Genomic DNA, 26,395 nt, shown 5'->3' on the forward strand with positions numbered 1-26,395 from the left:
TAGAGGTGACTGCAAAGGGGCCTCGTGGGCAAGCCCAGGTCACGCAGAGCCTGATACAGGGGCCATTCTGAGAGGGCAGGATGTCCATCGACTGTGGCAACACAGAGACAAAGGAAGACGTTCTGGATCATATCCTCACGTATTTTTAAAATGTTATTAATTTACTTATTTTTGGCTGCGATGGGTCTTCGTTGCTGTGCGCGGGCTTTCTCTAGTTGTGGCGAGCAGGGCCTACTCTTCTGTGGTGCGTGGGCTTCTCTTGCTGCGGAGCACGGGCTCTAGGCGCGCGGGCTTCAGCAGCTGTGGTGCACGGAGTTAGCTGCTCCACGGCATGTGGGATCTTCCCGGAGCAGGGCTCGAACCCGTGTCCCCTGCATTGGCAGGCGGATTCTTAACCACTGCACCACCAGGGAAGTCCTCCTCATGTACTTTTTAATCTTTCTTTTATTTAAGATTTTAAGTAAATGTTCAGATATGCTTTGGAAATGTATCTTTTTCACGAATAGACTTTTTTTTTTTTTTTTTTTTTTTTTTGCGAACGCGGGCCTCTCATTGCTGTGGCCTCTCCCGTTGCGGAGCACAGGCTCCGGACGTGCAGGCTCAGCGGCCATGGCTCATGGGCCCAGCCGCTCCGCGGCACGTGGGATCCTCCCGGACCGGGGCACGAATCCGTGTGTCCCCTGCATCGGCAGGTGGACTCCCAATCACTGCGCCACCAGGGAAACCCTAGACATTTTTTTTTTATCTTCTTCTACTTGTCACTTTCAAATATCTGGAGCCTATTACTCATGTGTTGCTGAAGGCCAAATTCTAGTCACTAGCTAGTATTTCAAACTCCATGTTTATCCAGCCAATGCTGATAATGGCTACTTGGGAAACGGGAATATTATCTGGGTAATGACAAAACTCTCCCTGTAGCCAATCTAATTGGCCATTTTCTTGGAAGATACGGTTAGTTATTAATAATAGATATTTATTAAAAACAATGAGATAATGAATAAAACTGGATATCAGACAATCCCAGAAATTTGCTACAATACTTATGTGACACAATTTCTGTGTATGATGGATTAGAATCAGGCAGGGTCTACATATGTAGAGGTCTGGTTTAAACTGACAAATCTTGGGACCACTAATTCATGTTCTGTTTTTGAGGGGAAAGAAAGTAGAATAATCTTATCATAGTGGAATCTCTTTCCAGAGGGAGGGAAATAGAATGATCCCATAAACTGTGAAACACAGATGCAGAAAGATGGTTCCCAGCGTATAGGAGGAAAGGTTATATAAGTTATAAATTTTAGTACTTTCTTTTCTTGAATTCCTGTTTATTCCAAGACAACTGTGAGCTCTTTGATTTGGCCAACATTTTTGGAGTGCCTCTTACTTGTCAGGCACTGTTCTTGGCATGGAGGATAAAAAGGAAGCAATGATCACTGCCCTCAAGAGGCTCCGGGGCTATTTGGAGGACCCTAGACAGTAGGACAGACAGTAGGACTCTCTTTGGCATGGAGGGATAGGTAGGACTTTGCAAAGGGAAAGACAATGAAGTTGGGTCTTGAAGGATAAGTAGGAGTTTGCCAGCTGGTAAGGGGCAGGATGGATATTCCAGGCAAAAGGAATTCAATTCTAGGAACAAAGATCTGACACAAAATCACTCTTAGTAGAATTGAAACAGGGACTAACCTAGTTCCCTCTGTCCACTTCCAGTAAAAAGCAATGATGCAACATAAAAAAAGTATGCACTCGGGTTCAGCTCTCTAAAAATACATGTTTCGCCTTTTTTTTTTTTTTTTTTTTACAATACGCGGGCCTCTCCCGTTGCGGAGCACAGACTCCGGACGCGCAGGCTCAGCGGCCGTGGCTCACGGGGCCTAGCCGCTATGCGGCATGTGGGATCCTCCCGGACCGGGGCACAAACCCGTGTCCCCTGCATCGGCAGGCGGACTCTCAACCACTGCGCCACCAGGGAAGCCCTTGCCTTTTTTTCAAGTAGAATTTAAATGACATGATTCTTGGATTTTGTGTGAAACAGAATTAGGAGAACAACTGTGAAAATAAGGGATTCTATTACTAACGGAATTAGGCCTGAGAATATAACAATTATTTTATCACAATAATTTTTTCCCATGACATTACAATTTCAACTGAATCAGACCCTAGTTACAGAAAGAAAGAAAAAAAAGCAATATGCAGCCCTCAAAAAATGAGCTATTTATCCCTAAGCTTTTCTATGACCAATACATACATGATCATAACTGGGAATACTAGCTTCCTTTTAAAACATGCCTTTGGAACACTTCAAGGGAAGTGTTAGGCTGTAATGGACACAGTTGGTCTCTTCCACATTCCAGAAACTCTTTCTTTGCATTGCTTCTAGAGCACCACACTCTCCCTATTTTCCAGTTCTGCCACTGGCTGTTCCTTTTCCTATTCATGGTCTCTACATTTCGGAGTGCCCTAGGATTCAGTCCTCAGAATTCTTCTCTCGGTATTTCTCAAACCTTGGCTGCACGTAATAATCACCTGGAGAGCTTTAAAAAAAGTACATGGAGTATTCCAGTTAGAACAATTAAGTTGGCATCTCTGGGGTCTGGCCTACCACCAGCCTCTCCCAGGATGTCCTGTATAGCCAGAGTTGAGAACCACTGACCTTTACTCATTCCCCAGGTCAGCAGTTCCCAGACTGCAACTTCAGCTTCAGTTAGGAACGTGTTGGAAACGCCAATTCTCCAGGTCCACCCCAAACCTACTGACTCAGAAACTCGGCGTGGGGTCCGGTCATCTGTGCTTACACAAGCCTTCCAGGTGACTGTGATGTAGGCCAGGTGTCCTAGGTGATCTCATCTAGAATTCTAATGACTCACAAACTGTTTTCTCCAGCCTAGATCTCTACTCTGAATCCAGAGTCTTCGTATAACCAGCTGCCTATTCAAAATCTCCCTTCGGATGCCTAACAGGCGTGTCAAATGTAACATCTTCAAAATCAAACTCTAGATTCCCCCTACAAACACCTGTTCCTTCCTTTGTCTTCCACCATACAGAACCACCATTTACCAATCTCTTGGGCCAAAATCCTTCTGCCCCCGCTACTGCTACCCACACATCCAGCCACGACCAAGCTTCCCCTAGGCTACTGCAGTGGTCTCCTAACCAGTCTAGCGGCTTCTACCCGTCCCCTCTACAGGTCACTCAGCAGCCACAATGATCCTTTTACAGCCTGCAATGGATCACGCCATCCTCTCTGCCTTCTCTACCATCACACTTAAATTCCTAAATTCCAATCATAACCTACAAAGCCCGACATAAGCCGGTCCTGGGTCACTCTCTAATCTAACTGCCCACCTTTCTGTGTCCCCTGCCCAGCACACCAAACACATTACTGACTCAGGGCCTCTGTACTTGCTCTTTGCTCTGCCTGGATACCTCACTCCCAGATATTCACATGGCTTGCTTTTCACCTTCATTCACTGAGCCTCTTGTTCGAATATTAATTTCTTTTTTTAAAAAATTATTTATTTTTGGCTGCCGTGGATCTTCGTTGCTGCGCACAGGCTTTCTCTAGTTGCGGGAGCAGGGGCTACTCTTCATTGCGGTGGCTTCTCTTGTTGTGGAGCACGGGCTCTAGGCACAAGGGCTTCAGTAGTTGTGGCTCACAGGCTCTAGAGTGCAGGCTCAGTAGCTGTGGCACACGGGCTTAGTTACTCCGTGGCATGTGGGATCTTCCCTGATCAGGGCTTGAAAACATGTCCCTTGCATTGGCAGGTGGATTCTTAACCACTGTGCCACCAGGGAAGCCCTCAAATATTAATTTCTTAGAGATACATTCCCTAATTATTGTCATCTAAAGAAGCAATCTGATTTTCCCCCCTAACAATAAGCTATATATTGGATTGGCCAAAAAGTGCCTTCGGTTTTTAAGTAAAAATGAAGGACACATTTTTCATTTTCACCAAGAACTGTACTGAACAAAGTATTCACTGTTTCGTTCCACTACCTTCTGCCACTCTTCAGGCAACTTCACAATTCCATCTTCCCCAAACTTTTTATCTTTTTGAGCAAAGAACTCTTCCAGGTGCCTTTTACAGTCTTCCAGGGTATGGAAATTTTTTCTATTAAGAGAATTTTGTAAAGACCGAAATAAATGGAAATCTGTAGGTACAACGTCTGGTGAATGTGGCGGAGGAATCAGAACTTCCCAGCCAAGCTGTAACAGTTGTTGTCTGGTCATCACAGAAACATGTGGTCTTGCGTTATCCTGATGGAAGATTATGCATCTTCTGTTGACTAATTCTGGACGCTTTTCATCACGTGCTGCTTTCAGTTGGTCTAACTGGGAGCAGTACTTGTTGGAATTAAACGTTCGGTTTTCCGGAAGGAGCTCATAATAGAGGACTCCCTTCCAATCCCACCATATACACAACATCAACTTCTCTGGATGAAGACTGGCCTTTGGTGTGGTTGGTGGTGGTTCACGTCACCTGCCCCCACGATCTCTTCTGTTCCACATTATTGTACAGTATCCACTTTTCATCGCCTGTCACAATTTGTTTTAAAAACGGAACGTTTTCATTACGATATCCTTTGCTCTTTGTAAGACCCTATGCCAGAGAGAATTGTGTCCCAACCTCCGACAAAAAACCCCATGCCTAAATCCCCAGGATGATTGTGAATACACTACCTTACGTGACGAAGGGAACTGTGCAGTTCCTAAATTAGGTTAACAATCAACAGATCTTAAAATAGGCAGATTATCCTGAATTTCTGCATAGACAAAGTGTAGTCACATGAGCCCTTAAAAGCTGAAGAGCAAGGCAGAGGGAAAATCAGAGAAATCTGAAGAGTGAGAACGATTTAATGTTGCTGGCCAGCAGATGGCTGGGGCCACGTGTCAAGGAAACAGGGACCTCAGTCCTACAACCACAAGAAACTGAATTCTGACAACCTTAGTGAACTTAGAAGCAGATTCTTCCCCAGAGCTTCTGGAAAGCTACACAGCCCTGTCAACACTTTGATGTTGTAAGACCCTCAGCGGAGAATCCAACCACACATTGCCAGACTTACAACCTACAGATCTGTGAGATAATAAATGGGTGACGTTTCAAGTCAAAAAAAAAAAAAAAGGAATGTTTTCATTACATTTAAGCAGAGAATCGCATGCTGAAATACAGTCAAGAGGTTTTTTTTTTTTTTGCTTAACTTACGCTTAACCCAAACATCAAAGCAATGAACATAACTAAGCTAGTGCAAATGGTTTTCAACGCTTCATTTGTATATTTTGAGTATGTCGGCTATCTCCTGCGTGGTATAGCGTTGATTGTTCTCAATTGATGTCTCAATTTGATCGCTATCAACTTCAACTTGTCTACCCGACAGTGGAGCATCGTCCAGCGAGAAATCTCCAGCACGACACTTTGCAAACCGCTTTTGACATGTTTGATCAGTCACAGCATCTTCTCCATACACTGCACAAATCTTTTTTTGCGTTTCAGTTGCATTTTTACCTTTCTTGAAATAATAAAGCATAATATGCCCAAAATGTTGCTTTTTTCTTCCAACTTCAATATTAAAATGCCTACACAAAAATTCACCCATTTTGATAAGTCTTTTTTTAAATTCACGCTGATATGACAGCTGTCACATACAATCTAACAAAACTGCTTCGAATGAAGTTAAAGACAATTGAGTGCTACTACAGCCATCTTACAGAAAAAAACGAACGAACCTTTTGGCCAACCCAATACTGTTTTGTGTATTTCCTGTCTTTCTCATTAGAACTTAAGTTTCATGAGGACAGGTCCCTTTGTCATTTATATTCAGTGTATTTTCTCCAGTTCTAGAAACATGCCCACAACATAGGATGCATTCAGCACTTTGCTGAATTAATGAATGAAAGAAGAAAATGAGCAGCTGGGCTAATGGGCTTTCCTCAGGAGATCACCTGATTACCCAGTAGTGAAAGCGCAACATGCTACTTGAAAAAAAAAAAAAATTCGATGAATTAATCCATTTGGCATCCTCGGCACGGCCACATTCTTGGCATTCAGCTATACACATTTACTGTAGTTTCCAAGTACAGACTCCTATGTCACTTTCTGTTTGGAAGGGAGAGTATCAACATTAACAATCCCTGGTTATATCATTTATAAACAAGCAGATGTGGATTATTAAAGATTAATGCACTTTAGGATTGGTGTCAGCATTCTGTTTGTCTCTTGCCGAAACCAATTCTGTTCTTCATTAGTCAATACCAACCTGTATCACCCTGTTATGGAAGAGAAATCAAAGGCGCAAGTGTGTGAGCTGAGAATAAGTGATGAAACTGATTAGCAGGAGACATAACGGCTATAATCAATCAACACATCATAATAATCCTGGCTCCAGGATTATCAGAAAATAGGTAAACAAGCATGACACTCCTTGTAAAGTGGTTTTGTTCCTTTCACAACTACTATTTCTTCCCTTTAGAAAATACAGTAACACATCAAAAGTTTGTGGAATCAACTTTACGAACATCTTGACTGTGAGAACTATTTGCTTTATCACCGTTTTCCAAAATGTAGCTAAATGACTTTTGAAACTTTTACTTCTAGGCTAAAATTAGTCCCTAAAAGCTTTTGTGCCCGTTCCTTCCGATTCCTCATTCCCAGTGAAGACAGAAAATACAGCAGTTCGATGCCAATAGCGTTCCAACAGCGGCAGCGCAATGCTGGTTCAAGAAGCAACAGGGCTTCCCTGGTGGCGCAGTGGTTGAGAGTCCGCCTGCCGATGCAGGGGACACGGGTTCGTGCCCCGGTCCGGGAAGATCCCACATGCCACGGAGCGGCTGGGCCCGTGAGCCATGGCCGCTGAGCCCGCACGTCCGGAGCCTGTGCTCCGCAACGGGAGAGGCCACAGCAGTGAGAGGCCCGTGTAGCGCAAAAAAAAAAAAAAACAATACTTAGTTAAGCACAAGTCGAGAACAGTGACAGTCCATTTAGCTCAAGAAATGAAAACAAACAGTAAACAAGGTGTCTGAAGTGCTTCTTCAGTGAATAACGTAAAAAAAGAAATCGTGGAGAAGTGGGAGTGGACTGCTGGATCCAGCACGTCAGCACATTCGTTACTGCGGATCTTACAGAGCAGGATGAGGCACAAAATATGACCTTGATGACACAGGCTTTCCTACATTTTCATATGCAGAAGATCAAAGAAAGGGAATGGAAAATGAGAGGAGAGTTTAAATTGAACTGCCTGACTTAATTTTAACTAAGAGGGGGAGCAAAACCAAGTGGGACTATGTATTTTGAGAAAATCCCCGTGCTCTCATTTCTGAATGTGAGAGGAGGATAAAAGGCTTACTTTGAAATTTGTTGGGATGGAAGAACTGGAACGATTTCTACTTTTGGAAAAGAAGGAGCCATACTCATTCCCCAGTTTATCAGGATACCTGCCTTGGGTCAGGAGGGACCTCTAAAGGGCAGGGTAGCTAAGAATCCTGGAGCAGCTGCTGCAAATGCAAGGGTCTGGCTGCAGGTCAGCAGTGGGGAACCTGCCCTTTAGAAACAGCAGGAGACCAAGGTACAGCCAGGATCCTGGCTGAATTTTAAATTAGTATCTTAAAGGGGGAGGCTCTAATAACCAGTAACCAAGCCACAGAGAGCTGCAATGGCATCTCTCTAAAAGACAAAATATATTGTTGCTTTTTTTAAGTATTGCTCAGCATCATTTGGAAAGGATCTGAAATTACTGCTTTGTACAACACACAAATATTTTACTTTGTAAGGGAAAAAAAATACTGGCTGAAGTTCTCTTTGGTTTGTAGAAGTGCTGAATCAATGTTTTCTGGGCTGCCACAGATTAAAACCACGAATGTATCAATGGCATTTTGTGTTTAAGAATTTTTTTTTTTCCTGCACAGCCTGCCAATAAGCAGCATGCATCTTCCTTGCAACAAGCTGTTGCAGGATTTCTACTTCGAGTGAAGCCAAAAAAGAACACTTGATAGATGTTTCAAAATAAGATTACCAGGTAGGGTGACTCTGCAGACTTTCAATAAAAAATTTTAGAGATTCTACTGCTATCATGAAAGGAAACTGGTTTAGAACCCCTTACATATAGAAATTAGCTCATAATTTGACCCTGAGTTTTATTAAGCCAGGATAAATTAAAAAGTGAAAATTTTACTTATTTAGGATGGGTTGGGCTTGAGCCCTAAGAGTTCTAAAAATCCCAGGGGAATGGATTAAAAAAGAGAGAGACACTGATTTACACCCTCCGGTGTTCATTTTTTAGGTACTAATCTTGACAAATTAGACCAGGAACTATCATTTCCTCTCACTAAAATCCTTCCTGTTCACTCCAGCCTATGACTAACTCCTAACTGCGATTCATTTTTCTCTTTCCCATTATAGCATCCTTCCAGAATTTGCTTGTCTGAATGTCAAATTAAGCAAGAAAATTAGCTTTTTTGACCAGAATATCTTCCTGTTTGTATCTGCAGCTATACCAGCTCCTACAGAAATCTACTTAGCTCTCACTTTCAAAGCAGAGGGTAAACCAGGTGAGCACTTATACAGGAGAACTCTAAATAAACCACAACGCTGTCCGAAGAGTTATTTTCCATATTTAATCTAATATGTGCTACCTTTTTTGGAATTCATTCTTTTAGTGTCTAAGATTTTCCTGAGGGGCACAAATTCATTATGGTTAGTTGGCACGCTGGATGCATCGCTCACCATCTGGGAACTGACATGATAAAGCTTCAGAGAATCAGGCTTAACCATAAAGTAACTGGTGCTTTATGAAAGTGGAAGGGCTATCTCTGGCAAAGCCATTTCTGCAGGCTCTCAAAACCTGTGGTCCTTTTCAAAGGACAGCAACTTATTTGCCAGGTATGAGTCTATGTAAGTAAAGAGGGACAGAGCAGCTCCACCTGGGGAGGCACATGGGCAGAGATGCTCATGGGGGAGGCTCCAGCTGGCTGGAGAGGGAGGGAAAGGAGAGCTTCCGGGGGCGGGAGGCATGAATGGAAAAAGACTGGAGCAAGGAGGGCAGCTCTTAAAAGACTGATGAAAGACCACTCTCCCCTTGCCCTTCTTCTTCCTTTACATCTCTCAGCTCTTAGAACACCCTGACCCACGGCCTCGTGCTCTCCTTTGGCCAGCAGTCAATCTGGGGAGGCGCAAGGCGGGGGGAGGTGAGACACCTCCAACAGCAAAGCACGTAAAACTTAAAAGGAGGGAGTTTTACTCCCATATTTGATGAAACTTTATTTTATTTCTGTCTATGACAGCTAGGAAAATGTTGACTTTGATTGGTCTTCTCATAATAAACACCTAATACTATGCCAGAAAAAGAATGGTTGGAAAGAAATGTCTCCTCATCACGACACTACTGGGAACACCTAATTTTCTATCTGGGGTCCTAGTCTACAATAATCAATAGCCCTTCGGCTGTCAGATGAAAGTGACTTAGCTCCGCCTAAAACTGGACTTGGCACAAATGCCAAATGCTAAAAAACAGAGTGGGGAAAAATCTATTCAGGAATTTACAGGTTCTATCCTTACTTAGATCTTTGATAATAAAACCGATGGACTAACCGCAACAGTCTGAACATTTAAAGTTTTTATAAACAAAACTGTTTATTAGGCTATGAACAGTTAATATCCGCCTGCCTATCAGCATCCCCCACCGGATGTTCACCTTTCTGAATATTTAAACACTGTTGCTGCTTAGAGCACGTGGAGGAAAAAGCTGACAAAAGCCTTCGGCCAATAAAATAAAAATAAAAACCGTTCAGCTTATTTACATTTTTGCTTTGTTAGTAAACTGCAGTGGTTGGTTCTGGAGGCAAGACAAGTGAAATTAACATCCACTAAATCTTTTGGCAACAGCAATGCATTCTGCCATTGTGCTGTGTCAGCCTCCACTATGTGTTAGGACGAATCAGGCCCAGTGTAAGACCTACACAATACATTCAAGACCCAATAGTTTATTCTCCTTAAATCAAGGTCAATAACTCTCGGCTGTAACCCAGGAAGCAATGCAATGGGATCGTTTATTAGAAGGGAAACAAAATGTTTAATATCATACATTTCGGAATCAACTGTGCCCTACGTGAGATTTGCTTTATTTAAATGTGTACATACATACCCACTAACAATTAGAAAGATGGGGATATTTCATTTCTGTTTCTAAATATAAATATATCAAGAGGAGAGGGAAATGAAACATTAAGTAAAAACCCGGAAAATGTACAATGGCACTGAACGTACAACGTAGACATTTCTGTTCTCAAATGCTTGTTTAGATTAAACAACCAGGCTGAATCCTTTCCCTTCTAACCATAGACAGCTGCAATGCTGGAGCCCAGTAATGTGCAAACAAAGGGAGAGAATCCATGTGGCTACTTACCACAGAAAATCTCCATCCTGCTTTTCAAAAGAACGCAGGAAGGAAAAGCCCCACTGAGTTAGGGAGGGATGTACCAGGGCTGATGTGCCGGTGTATCACAGTAGTTGTTCCCATGGCACGCACAATGTTTGTGAGGCAGCATGATAGGAGGGCAAATTTGCAGTGGGTGGAGAAAAGGTTTAACAGGCAAGAAACAGATTCAGCCGTTTGGGATGCTTTAGTGGGCTTTTGTCCATCTACCTCTGGGATACTTCTCATTAGCTGTCAATTTTATTTACCAGAGTAGAGATGGAGAAAGACGGTTGCACTTTTTCAAAAAACCCTGGGAAAGCAACACCAGGAAGAGGCCGCACAACATTTTGGCTTTGCCTCACCCCAGCTGTCAGCTACACAACAGCTGCTCATTTTAACAGCGCCTTGCTGGAGAGACAATGAGCGAACCAGCCAATCTGTGTGACGCATGGAGAGGCACTAGCAAGATATAACAGGAGTTAATGGGAGAGAAGTAAGGGCAGGAAAAACAAGTCAGTGCTGGGAATGAGAGGAAGGAAGGGGGAGAAAAGAAAGCAAAAGGCTACAGACAGAAAAATAAAGGGAAATTCCAAACAGATGTTCCCCCAAAAAAGCAGTCTGAGTATCATGCCCTGGGTGAGAAACCATGTAATCTTTACCGGACATTTGTATTTCATTGGTTCAGACTCAGAAGCAAACGTAGGTAGATCGGAAATGATCTCAGACTCTAAGGTACAGACCGACGAAATTTAACATAAGGGCTAGAGATGGGAAAAGGAGGAGGTGAGACTACTCAATCAGCCTAAGGGCTCCTTTATTCTCTAAGGAAGGGTGTCTGCATTTAGTTAAATAACAACCCCCCAAATAATCAACGCTACGATCGTCTCTAAAGTGTGGTTTCATTATTTATGACAAAGTTCACAAAAATGTATTTAAAAGAACTTTTTAAAAGAAGGGCATATAGGCTAAACGGAGGGAAAGAGAAGACCAAAATGTTTTTCAATAAAACCTGCATGATTTTTAACAAATCCCCGTAAAATAACACCACATAAAATGTTTGATAAGCGTCTACCAAAAATGTATGTTTGAGTGTCCCTGAGCTTAGCTGGGGAACAGAGTAGAGAAACAGGTGGTATCTGTACTCAAGCCACGAGGATGACTACCAAGAGGTCCAGGACAAGAGTGCTGACAGCTCTGCGGCTCCGCTGTATGAATTACAAAGGGTGCCCCTTCCCCCAGGAGAGCAGCCGGCACTTCACTGCCATTTACTCCCCCGGCCCATATCCCTGGTCCAGTGAGCAATCTGCTCAAGTGCATGTGGCAGCCCTGGCTGGGAACACGGAGCGGGTGGGACTCATGTCGCCTCAATACATGCAGAAAGTGTGAGAAATAACCCAGGATTCTGAACTGCAGCTATTGGTAAATTTTATGCTACACTGCCTGCCTATCGCCTCACGCAGAAGTCTACCTGCCTACGATCTGAGCGAAGCAGGGGTCTCAACGCTTGTCTTCTGTCCCTTCTTAACCTTCTCAGACCCAGCCTCCCAGAAGAGCGACCGCTGACCTATCTGTTTTTTTCAGGTCAGGAGAAAAATGGTTTCAACTTTGCGAAAATACATTGCGCTTCCATGGCTAGTTCTAGCGGTCCTATCGAATAACCTCAGTACACACAGCAAATCATCACTGGAAACTCTATATATGTGTCTTCTGAATGGCACAAGAACACTACTGGATTAACAATCAGAAGACCTGTAGCCAAAACCACCTGTGCTGTTCCGGACAGTAATGATCATGGACAAGTCTCTGCATCTCAGTGTGAATAATAACAATAACCGAAATCACAACGATCGTTACCGTGCACTGAATGCTTACCATGTGCCTGCTTTCTATGTATTAACGCATTTAATCTTTACAGTAATCCTATGAGATGTGGTTATTATCTTTACAGATGCAGAAACTGAGGCATAAGGAGGCTTAGAGGCTTGTCCAAGGTTACACAGCTGGTAAGTGGCAATAAAACGACGAGGTGGGATCAGATGTTTAGGAAAGTCCATCCAGCTCAAATGTTATTTGTCATTCCACACCTGGGAGAAAGGTGAATAAATGCCAAAACTGCTCACCAGATTTTCTAAGAGTTTATTCCCCTTAGAGTAACACTGACATTAAAGAAATGTTCTATTTGCCACGTTTTATATAACTCTATTACTCTACAGCTTTACAGTCAGCAAAGATAATTCTGGATTTATCTGAATAGCGTGCCTCTGAACACAAGTGGAATTTTTACTATGTAATTTTATCCCTGTACTAAATTTCACTGAATAGTTTTATCAAGCATCGTGTAGGGTAATATAGGCTGCAATATGATGAAATGAAACGTAGGCCCTGGCCCTGGGCAGTCAGAATTTCTGACACACGTTTACAAAACAAACTATTAGCCTTAAACATCATTTCCAAGAAAGCTGAAAGCTTTCTATTAAAAACTCACTTCCCCAGGAAGTCAGCAGAGAAAAATCACATTCAGGTCCTCCCCTGAAGGTACTGTGAAGGACAGGCCTCATTTGTGACAGGGCTAATAGAGGTCAGCAGAATCGTAATTCACTGACCAACCTTACCCTGTGCAAAACACAACTAAGTACCAGACTCTTAGACCAGTTACATCTACCTCTAATGTGACATCACGTACCCAAATTGAGCTCTTTTGTTGGGTTTTGTGTGTTCTATACAGCACCAAAATCCAAACAGTGAAATAAAAGTTTCAAAATCCCCATCTGGAATGATAAGTATATGTACGAAAATCATCAGATGGTGAACTACCCATGCTAGGAATTTTAAATGGAAAACTAAAATATCTTGATGCCTCAGAAAAGTTTTCATTTAAGTTATTAAGAAAAGTCCTTTGGATGCAATTCAGAAAAATGGAGTGGGCTCTTTGACAAACTTAGTATTTTACATAGAACTTTCCAGTGTTTAGGTAGGTGATACCTCAAAAACCATCTCAATACCAAAAATTGCCTAAGGAATTCTGAAATACATAGTAGTCATAGCTTTAAAAATATTAAAAGCAGGTAAATCCAGGTTTTATTACAATCATTATGAGGACAAATATTTTTGAAAGAAAGGTAACATCAAGATGTCATCAATAAAATGTATCAAAATTATAGGTAGTTTAAAATACGGATCCTAGGCACATAACATTTAGTCAAAAAAGCTAAGTGGAGAAGGCCACATATTGTATTACTGGGGTGACCATACTTCATGATTTGCCCAGAATCTTCCTGGTTTATACCTGTTCTACTTCAATTATTAATAGCAACCCTTAAAAGCTCAAAGGTGTCTCAGCTTGGTTGATAAATTATATAGTCACTTTAATATGATACATTTCTATAAAGCTCAAAACTAAATAAAACTAACAATACGTACTCTATGAATGTTCGTAATAAAATTCTTTAAAAACTCCAAATAATCCAAAAAGAATGATTTAAAATACATTCAGAGAATATCTGAGGCTGGGGAGAGTTATAGGGCTGAAGAAAAGGAAGGAACACACAGGTAGAAACAACACTGGCAATACTCCAATTCTTAAATTGGATCGTGAGTCATGAGTACTCATTTGAGTTACGTTTCATTATTAGCATTTTTCATATGTTCATACATATGTTTATACACATACAACATGTATTTAAAATATAAAAGGAGCAAAATAGTAAAAAGGGTTAAAACTGCCACCCATGTTTTTAAGATAATAGAACAAACTATCAGGAAATTTATCAGCAATTCAATATCCATTCTGATAGATTAGTAAAAAGTACTTTTCTAGCAGCCACCTGCATCACGCTAGCAAAATTTACACAGAAAAAAAATTACACCTACTTTGCAGATAAAGGAAAGCTAGTTGCTTGGTGGGTTTGAATGAATGATGTTTGATATAAGAAAGACAGCTGGGATAGGATGAGGCAACTGACAAATAAGTAAACAAATACATAACCCTAAGCACATAATAAAGGAAGCAAAAGATACAGAAGTAGTATGACTACTGAAATAGCTGAATGCAAGAGGTTAATTGGAACATGCACTTCTTATATAAAAATTAGAAGGCAAGAATTTGTATAAATAACAAGGCCTTGAATGTGTGCTGGCAAATTAAGACAAGAAGTATAAACACTAAAAATATTTTAGAAAATAACTGCCATGGTATAAATTAAATAGAACCCTAAAAACTAAGGCTAGTACGACCAATAATCTCACTTTCGTGGCACTTATCAACAGAGGAGCTTATTTAACAGAATCATCACAAAACATATGCTAAGAGAATAATTTTCTGGCATAAGTTAAGGAAAATGTGCAAACTGAAAATATCAAAGTAATTGCTGATTTTATTAATTAGGTGTTTACAGTCATTAGTCAAGTATATTTAGGAACTGGGATGCTTGTATACTTTGGTGATAATTCATAGCTATGCTCCTAATATGTGGTCCCATCATTAGGTTTTTAAATAGTAAAAAAAATAACGGTATGCATGTTGTTATTGATGAACACTAGGTCTGTATTTACTACAGAGTAAAATAATAATCATTTAGAAATGAGTACCTGGAATACTTGCAGGAGAAATTGGGCCAGATCGTGACTGGTTGCTTCCTACAGGAGAGCCGACAGGAGAAGGCGATGGGCCCCCAGGGATGCTGGAGAGATGGGGAGATGCGTGTGGAGAGAAAGGTGACTGAGCTGGGTTGCTCTGATCCCCTTGGCTGCTCGTGGACCCGGATGCACTGACTGCTGAGCTCAAAGTTGCTTCCGTTCCCGTGGGGAGGTCATCAATGGAGCCAGACAGGTCCTAAGAAAGAAAGAAATAGCATGCATTTATAGAATAACACATATTTGGACCAATACCTGTTCAAAATACTATTTGAAAATCATAACAATGCCCCCTTCAAAGTTTTTCTAGATAACGCCCAAAATTCAGAGCATGGCCACTTGTTATTAGAAGACTTTAATGACAAGAGTAAGTTGAGTAAGTTGAACCCATAGGATCTGATCTATCGCTAAAAAGTGAGTAAAGTTGTACCTCCCTTTCATTAAACTATCCTATAGCTTTCCTTTAAGCTGTCAGCATCTAGTCCAACAAACCTGTCAAAGAGTCACAGGAAAAGCCCTTTATGCGGTGATGTACCATCCGAATGGAATGCCTGATTCGTAAATGATTACTTCAGTAAGCTGAAAACTATAGGCTTTGGATCCTCCTATTTAGAAATCAACATTGGAGGACTGTCTGAATTTCAAACTATGATCTTCTAACGTAATAGTCAAAATTGTAACCAAACCTTGTGGTGAGAAATTCTTACATTTTAGGTAATTGCAAAAGTGCTCTTATAGTAAAAGAGTGATGTGTATTTTTATCTCATATTGTGACAATAAATCCCTTTGAAGTTATGTTGGCAGAAATGAGTCCTAATGTTATAACTTACTTTTTATACAGTTTTAAGCTAAACAATCTTTAAGGTCCTGTAATTTTATCATAACAACCTCTAGGCAGTTACTAAAATCCTCATTTGACAGACACAGAAACCAAAGATCAGAGAGTCAAGGTTATTGTTACTAGTTACACCACTGAGGACAGGCGACATCTGCTAGAGATTATGAAGGGAGGTTGAGAGAAGAGGAAGGAGGAAACTGTCTTCCACACTCTCATCAGAGTGAGAGGACAGAGTCTTTACTCTGTCTTCCTCATGGCTGTGGCACTAGGGCATGTGCCATGGCACCCACCAGCAGGAGTCAGTACGTCAGTGCAGGCCTGCCGCAATGGCTGGGCTCCCAGATCACTAAGTCTGCAAACCCAGGTGAGACCCGGAGCTAGGTGCTGAATAAGCCCTAAAGACTGAGAGGCAGGATAAAACATATCTGTCTTGATAATCTAGGACTAAATACTGCAGAATGGGATCAGAAATACCAGGTTATGCTACTGTCTGCAAAGCATATTCAACACTAATTGACATCTTCCACTCATGTAATTTTATTAATGTTTAATTTTACCTCACTGCTTACTACTGGGACTGCTAAAACTAGGGCTTTGGAAACTGGTGGAGGAAGATGCTTAGGATTTGAAGAATGAATCTAGACCAGGAAGTACAAAGGGGGCCAGGTAAAGCAGAGCTGGTTAGAGCTCTTCAGGGTACCCCAAAATGTCACAGAGCAAACTCAGAATCAGGATCCTAGGCTCCTGGAAAGTTTATCTGTTAACCATCTGTTATATAATTAACTTCGCTTTTATTAACAGCAAAATTGCCAATGATTAAAAAACACGTTCTAAAGAAGAGCTGATGAAAATCTCACAAAAAAATGAATGTTACAGAAAAACAAAAATTTCTTATGCTAAGAAGAATAACATTTAAGTAAAACAGAGTAATCTTCAATGTCATATAACTGAGCTTATAAGTAAGAAACAGTAATAGTAGCGGGTGATTGAAAATATCACCTCCTGGAAAAAGTATCATCTCCAAAATAAAATGGGGCAAACTGAACCACATTTTCAGAATTCAGAGAAAAAATATATAAACATCTCTACTTAGGGCACACGAGATGCATGATTTTGCACATGTTCAGCTGGTAAAACATTGTATTCAGCTTGATTACTGGGTTCAACAATAGTTCGATTCAGACTTTCAGAATTTTTTTGTGAAGCCAGGTAGAAACAGAGGAAGATTATTAAGCAAGTAGTATGCTACATACAATGTAGAAAGTATTCACACTTCAGCAATCAAGGCAATTATCTGAGTTCCTGGAAACAAAACTTAAGCTAACAGATGTGTGTACACGCACACGTGCAGAGGTGCTGAATGCCGAAAGGGACAACAGGACAGGATTCCACCCATCCCTCCCACCCCAGGCTGAATGCTGAGTTGCCTGACATCTGCCGCCCACCCCACCCCCACCGTCTCAGAGCCAGGGAGGGCGGGGGTGTCTAGAAGAGTGGCTGGGTCCTGGGTAATTCTTAAAGTACCTGCCCCTAAAGCATTCCCTTCCTAACCTGATATAACCAATTCACAGAAGTGCGAAGGGACACACCTGTGGGCTCCAGGACAAGGCAAGCTATGGCCTGAGGGCTAAAATCAGACCCTACCTATTCCGGCTCCACCTGTAAGCCAAACATTTTAAAATGACTGAAAAAAAATCAAGAGTAATATTTTGTGGGGCTTCCCTGGTGGCGCAGTGGTTGAGAGTCCGCCTGCCGATGCAGGGGACACGGGTTCGTGCCCCAGTCCGGGAGGATTCCACATGCCGCGGAGCGGCTGGGCCCGTGAGCCATGGCCACTGAGCCTGCGCATCCGGAGCCTGTGCTCCGCAATGGGAGAGGCCACAACGGTGAGAGGCCCTCGTACCACTAAATAAATAAATAAGTAATATTTTGTGATATATTAAAAATATTTGAAATTCAAATTTCGGTGTATATAACATCTTACCGGAACACAGTCACAGCCATTCCTTTTATGTATTGTCTATGGCTCCTTTTGGGCCACAATGGAGACCTTGACAGAGATGGTAGCCCTCAAAGCCTAAAACGATTTACTATCCGGCCCTTACAGAAAAAGTGTGCCGACCTGTGGTATCTAGTATAGCCTCTAATGTCTTTGCCTCTTCCTTGGGGGAAACAAAAGAAGGACAGGTCTCAGCTGAAATGCATGGTGACCTGTGTGTCAGGAATTATACAAGCTTCACCAAGAACAGGGACCGACTCCACATCTACACCCGCCTGGAAAACCTGAGTGGGAGCCACATAGAATTTTCCTCTTTAACGGTATCAGCCCCTGGTTAAGAATGGGTGGTGGGCTCCGTGTACAGATATACTCTCTAATACCTAACAAATGTATATCATGCATAAATAAGGGTCTATCACATAAGAATCAGTTGGGAGGAAATATGCTTTTCATGATTTCTTTAAAGAAAAAAAATTGGTGGATAACTAGATATAAAATCTTTATCTTCTATTATACTACAATACAGAATTCAACAGAAAAGACAACATAGATTCAGTTTTTAAAGAAATCACTATTTGAAGTTAAATAATTTTATGCAAATCTTTCTTCATAAAAAAACAAACTGTTACTTTGAAAATTTTAAAATTCTCTGCACTACCTATAAATTCCTTCCTGTCTTCCCTTAAAATTCCATGTCATGGTTGAAAAAGTGACACGGATGGGTGTTAAGAGAGCTTCATTCAAACTGCAAAGGCATGAAAAACATTTCTGTTGTTCAACAAGCTGATCGAAGAAATATCAAGAGAAAAATATAAAAATGGTGGCTTTCTTAGTGTTCACAAGTCATCAGAATTTCAGTGCTGACTACACCTCAGTGTAACAGAAGAGTAATAAAAAGATATAATTTCTATATTACTGTTATACACACACGTAACTTTTATATGTAAATTATAGAGAAATATTCCCGCCCTGCAGATACTTAGGGTATCCATATGTATAGCTATCTTAAAACGTTAATAAAAGAAGTTCAACAGTGGTTTAAACATTCAGCCTAGTTAACAAAGAAGCTCTGTAACGAATACCCCTCTAGAGGACAATTTAGTCAGCCGGGCACCAACTCTATTCTTCTTTTGTAAGTACTATCAGATCTATGATGCCTGTGAAGAACAGAGAGACCTTACTGCATCTCATTCTAACCAAGCCACCTTCAAGCTACAGTGCTTCCATTTATCTTGCTGGAAAGCTGGCAGGTAAGGTAATTGCAGGGAGGACTCTTTTAAGGGGCTGGAGTCCCCCTGCCCCACAGCATTCCTTACATCCTTCCTCTTTATTGATGGAATGACTGCTAAGGCAATGACTTCATGGGCTCATGCATAGTAAATTCAATATTTTGCCATGACAATTTGATTTGGCAAAATCTTGCAATCAAGTTGGGTTTTCAATATCTGACATCACTCAGAATGCCGAATACTTTCAGGCACACCCAAAATAATACAACCCCTACTATCAGTGGTTAGTTTATATTTAGAAAATCAATGCCGCTTTTTGGAAAAGCTTGTTTTACTTCACAATTTAATTTAAATGCAAGTTCCCTGCAAAGACTTTCCCCTCTGTAACCATCATCCTTCCACCCTCCGCCCATGTAAAATTTTCATTCTAACCCAAGTGACAAGTACAAGAGATTTCACTGTGCTTAGAACGAAACGCCACCGGGGAGCAATAACAATCCTATCAGACTCCGACAAGAGAAACACTTTTGAATTAACATAGAGCACAAATATGTTCCTCATTGACATGATGGGATAGGGTGGGGGAGGGCAGTGACAGAGGAACGTATATAAGAACATGCCAGGAAGGAGCACAGGAGGAATTTTTAGAGATCTGCAAATATATAAAATAGACATACAACATTAAGTATAAATATGTCTGCATACTATATATGAGCCTCCCTAAAAATACTTGATGTTCATATATTATGACTTACTACCTCTAGAGACATCTTTGGTTTTGATGGTAATCAAGTTATCTGATAAGTTAGTTTACTAAAGGATAAATTCAGTCAATGCTGGTGATGTCTTACTGTCTTGAACTGGGAATAAGTTAGAAAATTTTACTCCCTTGTTTCATTAAATAAGTGGCTTTTTTAAAAAAGCGAATCAACTCCAAAATACTCTCAGCTATGGTTCTCAATACAATTAGTTGACGGTATTAGATCAGTCACTGGTAGAAAACTGCAAAGCGTCACACACACTGGGCATCTCTCGCTCAGAAGTGCCCCAAGAGAGGATGAGGATAAACACTGAATTAGAAACAGAGAAGATATTTCAATCAATGAGACGAGTTCAGGTCTCTTGTTTAAGGATTTTTATACGATACAGTTAATGATTTCTCATTGTGACTTCCCATGGGCTTGAAGCACAGGTTAAAATGGCAGCTCGATGGTCTTTCAAAAAGTCTCTCATGATCTTCAAAAGCAGAAACAGTGTCTCTTCTCCTTTTTAGAATACTGAATATCAAATCCTAGCATGCGGTTTTTCTTTTTCTCTCTCCAACTAGACCCTAACTTTCTTAAGGGCAGTGACTCCTCGTGCCAGGTCTGGTGTTAGAGAGGAGCATTTGACTGGTCACTGGTCAATGTCACTGAATTTATAAGCTCTACAGTAAAATACAGCTGCAAATACTGTACAAAGTAAGCCAGCACGTGCACACATTTCTGAATATTTACCATAAATGCTCTAGTGAAAACGACTGAGATCGCTATTAAAATTTAACAATGAATTCTCGGCCCTCTGTTTCCAATTAGCATCCTGGAGGCCAAGCATCCAGCCTCATTAGATGCTAGCTCTTTGGAAACACACTGTAAAATCACTTCATACCCTCCAACCTTATTTTAGAACTATCATTTCAGACATGGGATACAAATACACCTTGAAGTTGATATTAGAATTGAGCCAATAATTTGACTGACATATATACACAAAAGGAAAAACCTCACAGCGACTGTTTAATTTCTATGATGTTTGTAGGCTTCTTTTCGGCACAAACCCATGTAACAGTGTATTTCAAAGACGCCCACCAAAGTCCCTGCTGCTTTCATTTGTCTAGACAGCAAATGAGTTAAAAGCTTAGACTTCCTGTCTAAATGAATTAAAAAATGCAAAGGCACAGAAAGGCAGAATCCACAAAGAAAATCCTTCCAAGCACTAATTTTTAGGTCTGCAAAGCATCTTCTTACAAAGTTATATATATCTCCCTTTCTTCTTAAACATGTCCAATAACAAATATTTATCTCTTCATTATATGTGACAATATATGCAATCCTTAGCCTTAATATGTAGAAGGTCAACTGGAAAAAAAATATTTGATCTTAATTTATAAAGAGTCACAAGCTCAACAAATGACAAATTCATATCCAAAGCCAGGGATAACACAAGGAAAATTAATGAGTCAGAATTCATTTTAAGGGAGGTAGCCAAGAACCATTTTTGGGGGAAATTACTTTCACCTGATTCATTTGTATTCTTTCTCAAGCAAAGATTCCATTACGGGTAACTCTCATTTTAAAGGGACATATATAAGGATAATCAGCTAATGTGATACTTTACAAAAGCAGGCCTCAGAGTTAAGCATACTGTCATAAGCAAAAATTTTTATAATGGTTATATCTCCTTTGATTTTAAAAAAATTCACACCTAAAATAAAAGCTATCCTCAAAAGTCCTTGGGTTAGAAACCCCTGATATGAGATGTGCTGCCATTCTAAATTTAGAAGTGGTGAACAATGTAAGTATGAAATATGCATCATGTAAGGGAATTTTTCTCCAATGCACAGGCCTCAGGGGGATCCTAAATTATTCTGTTTTTGAACTCTGCCCAGGAAGAGTCTCTGCTCTTCCACTATTAACAGCGGACATTATGTAGACCAGGAATAACAACACAGAGACCCGTAACCACAGTATGGGCAGTCTTAAACTTAAAAATAATTTGGTAAGAAAACTAATCTTACAGTCATCTTTCGGTTGTATGGAATTTGGGATTAACACTGTCCTCTTGGTTACGATCCTAGGCTACCCTTTCAGGCGATGATGATGACATTCATGATCATGATGATTTGATGTTTAGCCATAACAACTGTGACTACCATTCTCCACAGCAGAGATATTATGTACATTTTCTTTCAGGAGGAGACTACGGCGCCTTGTGAGCTCCAGTCCATTGCTCCTACCAGGCAAAATGTTTTTTAACTGATTTCATTGTCCAAAATAGCCAGGACCCTTCCCGACCTCAAGTCAAGGCCCAAATCAGTGCTGAAAACACTAAAAAAGACTCACATATGAATAAGTGCTGGCCCTTTGTTATTCTAAGGGCAATGGCATCTTAAAGAATATACTAATTAATACAAATGACAGACTACTGGGGGAAAATAGAACTATATAATAAAGTGAGAATACTGAATAATTTGGGGAGAGAGATTTGTACTGAGTCTTACCCTTAGGCAGGCATGCCCTCTCTAAGGTTAGCAGATGGAGCTGCGGGGTGGGTAGGTGGGAGGCAGTAGGGGAAAAAACTGTGGAAGACAGTTTTTACATGTGGATGACATTTCATGTTTAAGTTGGCCTGTATAGGTTGATCTTGTACACTTAAATGTCCTCCTTTCATGGAGTCTCAATGAAAAGAGACAAACAGCTAAACAGAAATTCTAAGAAAAAGCGAACTAACAAGTGTGGAATAAAGAATGGTACGTCTTCAGCCAGCGTACATCTGCCCAGGGGCTGCTGTCTGACACAGGTCCAGACTAGAAGTGAAGGTGTGCCCTGTGGACAAATGGAGGGCAGAGAGAACAATGTGTGAAGGCAAAAAACACTAAGGGAGGCCATGCCCCTTGGGAAGGGTGAGGAGATCAGAGAGGCTGGAAAAGCAGAGCGAGAGAGGACGAGGCTGAAGAGGCAGTTGTGAATGACTTCATATGCCCACGCCAAGGAATATGGGCTTACAGTTTTAGGAACTAGGGGGCCAACAGAGGTCTGAAAGGTGAGTTTTAATATTATCAAACAGACAAAAAAAATACAGTGGGTGCCAAATGAGAATTGTTAAACGTTTTAAGCCAAAAAAAAAACAAACCCTTGTTTTCAAATGTTTATGAACAAAGAATGCTTTAAATGTGATTAAAATGACAGGTACCATTCAAAAATAAATTTGTAAAACTTAAAAAAAAAAATCTATATATTTTTAGCACTATATAACATTTAACAAGTAAATGAACAAAAACAAAAAGTGCCTCAATAACTACAGTCCAGGTTAAATATTAGCGTGCTTTCTAACTGCAATAATTTCACGAGTCTACAGTCATCCTATTCCTTTCATTTATATGTAAGAATTAACGGATAAAATGAACTGAAGGGTAATAGCCTTTACCCTTAAAACAGCACAACAGTGTCTAAAAACTAATTATGAGTAACATAATTTAACAGATTATGTTCTTTAACTATATATTCTATTCCAAATCGGTGACTCTGAAGACATTTAGTTACAAAGGAGGAAAATCCGCTCATGACATGTAGGGGCAGGGATGTGGGTTTATGGGTTGGTGCTTTACAAATATCAATGCCAGGTATGAAACTCTAAGTATGAATGACCCACGTGCTTTGAAAGCAAATGGACAAACTAACAAGATCCGTAAATATGTAAGATTTAGAGTTTGTCTACTGATATGAGGTCTTATTGCTAAAAGTACATCATAAATTTTTATGGCAGAAAAGCAATCAACACCAACTTTTTTGCATCTCTCATGGTAAAAAACAAAAAAAACCGACTATTGTTTACCTAGAAGTCAATGCTTAGCACATAGAAATTCTGAAAATAAAACTTAAAAACAAAAAGGCATGAACCCTCAGGAGACATCTATTTCTTCAGTATATAGCAATGAAATACTTTAAAATAGTAAGACGTATAGGAACTGCAAATAAATTAGCAACTTAAAAAAACAAAAACAAACAAAAAAAATCTCACAAATTGTACCGAGTCTACATGGAATAAAGGGAAGTTCTGTCATAGAATAATACTAAAACTTCGGTTTTGTTTTTTCTTTTCTTTTTTGCGGTACGCGGGCCTCTCACTGCCGTGGCCTCTCCCGTTGCGGAGCACAGGCTTCGGGCACACAGGCTCAGCGGCCATGGCTCACGGGCCCAGCCGCTCTGCGGCATGTGGGATCTTCCCGGAGTGGGGCACGAACCCGTGTCCCCTGCATCAGCAGGCGGACTCTCAACCACTGCACCACCAGGGAAGCCCTAAAACTTCATTTTTTGACATTTTCTGCAGTCACGTTGAGCCCTATGAACATACATACTTCTACATCCTTCACTGGATTTTTAAAACCTTTTGTTTTGAAGTGACTTTAGACTTACCCCAAAGTGGCAAAGACAGTACTGACTGTTCTTTCACTCAGTTTCCCTTAACGTTAACATTTTACATAGCAACCATGGCATGTTTATCAAAACCATGAACTTGACATCGGTACAATACTATTAATGAAACACAGACTTAATTTGCATTTTACCAGCCTTGCCAGGAATGTCTGTCTTCTGTTCCAGGACCCAATCCAGGATACATGTCACATTTATTCACCTTGTCTCCTTAGTCTCCTCCAGTCTGTGACAATTTCTCAAATCTTTCCTTGTTTTTCACAACCACGACACATTTGAAGAGCGCTCCTGAGGTATTTTGTAGAATGTCCTTCAATTTGCGTCTGTTTAATGCTTTCTCATCGTTAGGCTGGGGTTATAGATTTTGGGGAAGAACACCACAGAAGTGAAACCTCCTTCGCAAAGCAACATATAGGGGTATGATATCAACACGACTTAGTACAGGTGATGTTGACTTGGATCACCTGGTTAAGGTGCTGTGTGCCAGGTCCCTCCACTGTCAAGTTGCTCTTTTGCCCTTTCCACACTCTGTTCATGAGGAGGGAGTCACTGAACCCAGCCACACCCAAGGGAGGGCAATTAAGTCCCACCTCTTGGAGGAGGCTTATCAAAGAATTAGTGCATGTCTGTTAAAACCACACAGTAATTAGTACATATTTGCAGGGATATATTTGCAACTATGCACGTATCTGTTTCACCTTCAAGTTTTGCCTAATTTTAGTATTTATCAGTCGATCTTGCCTGCAGCACTACTCTAGTGTTCTAATAGTGTTGATTTTCTATTTCCTTCATTCCTTTTACATTTATTATCTGGAATTCTTATGTAGGAGGAGATGTCCTGTCTCCATTCATTTTTACATGGTCAAGACAATTGTCTCATACATTTTTTTGGTGCAACTTAAGTTTCTTTATGATGATTAGGTGATACTCTTATCAACACTAAATGGTAGTAGTACCTCCAATCGAGATTTCATGAGCATAAAATATGGGAGAGAGAAAAATATGCACTCTTTGCTTTTCCAGACACAGCTAGAAGCATATAACTTAGTATAATCACATCGGACAACAATTCGTAAGCATCTTGTAAAGCTAAAGATGCATCTATCTTATGACCCAGAATGTCCACTCCTAGGTTTATACACTGGCACGTGCATATATATACAAGCACAGTAGCATTGTTTCAGTATTGTAATAGTAAAAAAAAAAAATGGAGACAATCTGATTTTCCAGCAATATAAAATCAAGAGATATATTCAGAAAATGGGATACCATACAGCAATGAAACTGAATGAGCTAGAACTAAAAATGTTAATAGGGGGCTTCCCTGGTGGCGCAGTGGTGGAGAGTCCGCCCTCCGATTCAGGAGACACGAGTTCGTGCCCCGGTCCGGGAAGATCCCACATCCGCGGAGCGGCTGGGCCCGTGAGCCATGGCCGCTGAGCCTGCGTGTCCGGAGCCTGTGCTCCGCAACGGGAGAGGCCACAGCAGTGAGAGGCCCGCGTACCGCAAAAACAAACAAACAAAAATGTTAATAGGAAGCTCACAAACAATACTGATAGAAAACTGACCAAAAATCTCAACGTAGCAATACTGAACTAATACAGAAGAGATGGAACAAAAAGAAAGTAGTAGACTGTTAACCTGGTAGTGGAAATTCAAAGTCTAGAGCAGCAGCAGTTAAGCAAAGCTCAGAAGAGGTAACGAGAGTGGGAGTAGCATTGTCTACGGATTAGAGGGGAGAACGAAACAAACCTCTGCACTGTCCACTCAATTAAGCCCCACTTCCCTCCAAGAGCCGTCCGTTACTATCCTGGTAAAGTCTCCCCCGACATCTACAGCACCAGAATGAGCTACACAGCTCCTTCCTCTATTATCCCACATCGTATTTATCAACTACAGAACTTCCCGTGTTGAGTTTTAATGAATTGTTAGCATCTGCTACAATGCAAACTCTGGAGTAGGACCCCTTACATTCAAACTTCGGCTTCGACACTGACCCGGACCGTGGGCAACATACTTAACCTTTCTGTGCCTCACTCTCCTCATCTGTAAAATGGGGGAAATACTAGTATCTGTCAAAAAGAGTTGTTGTGAGAATTAA

The 26,395-nt window shown here is 40.9% G+C and overlaps 1 protein-coding gene across 3 annotated transcripts in view; it reads right to left on the reverse strand.

Moving 5' to 3' along the window:
- Positions 1 to 26,395, reverse strand: part of ARID1B (AT-rich interaction domain 1B) — a 408,409-nt gene that overhangs the window by 105,978 nt on the left and 276,036 nt on the right. For all 3 annotated transcript variants that reach the window (XM_065889253.1, XM_065889251.1, XM_065889252.1), the window contains one exon: positions 14,992 to 15,235. In XM_065889253.1, the coding sequence (XP_065745325.1) occupies positions 14,992 to 15,235 (244 nt within the window). The remainder of the gene's footprint in view (positions 1 to 14,991; positions 15,236 to 26,395) is intronic.

The sequence above is a fragment of the Phocoena phocoena genome, chromosome 12 (genome assembly GCF_963924675.1).
Source record: "Phocoena phocoena chromosome 12, mPhoPho1.1, whole genome shotgun sequence".
NCBI classification, from domain to species: domain Eukaryota; kingdom Metazoa; phylum Chordata; class Mammalia; order Artiodactyla; family Phocoenidae; genus Phocoena; species Phocoena phocoena.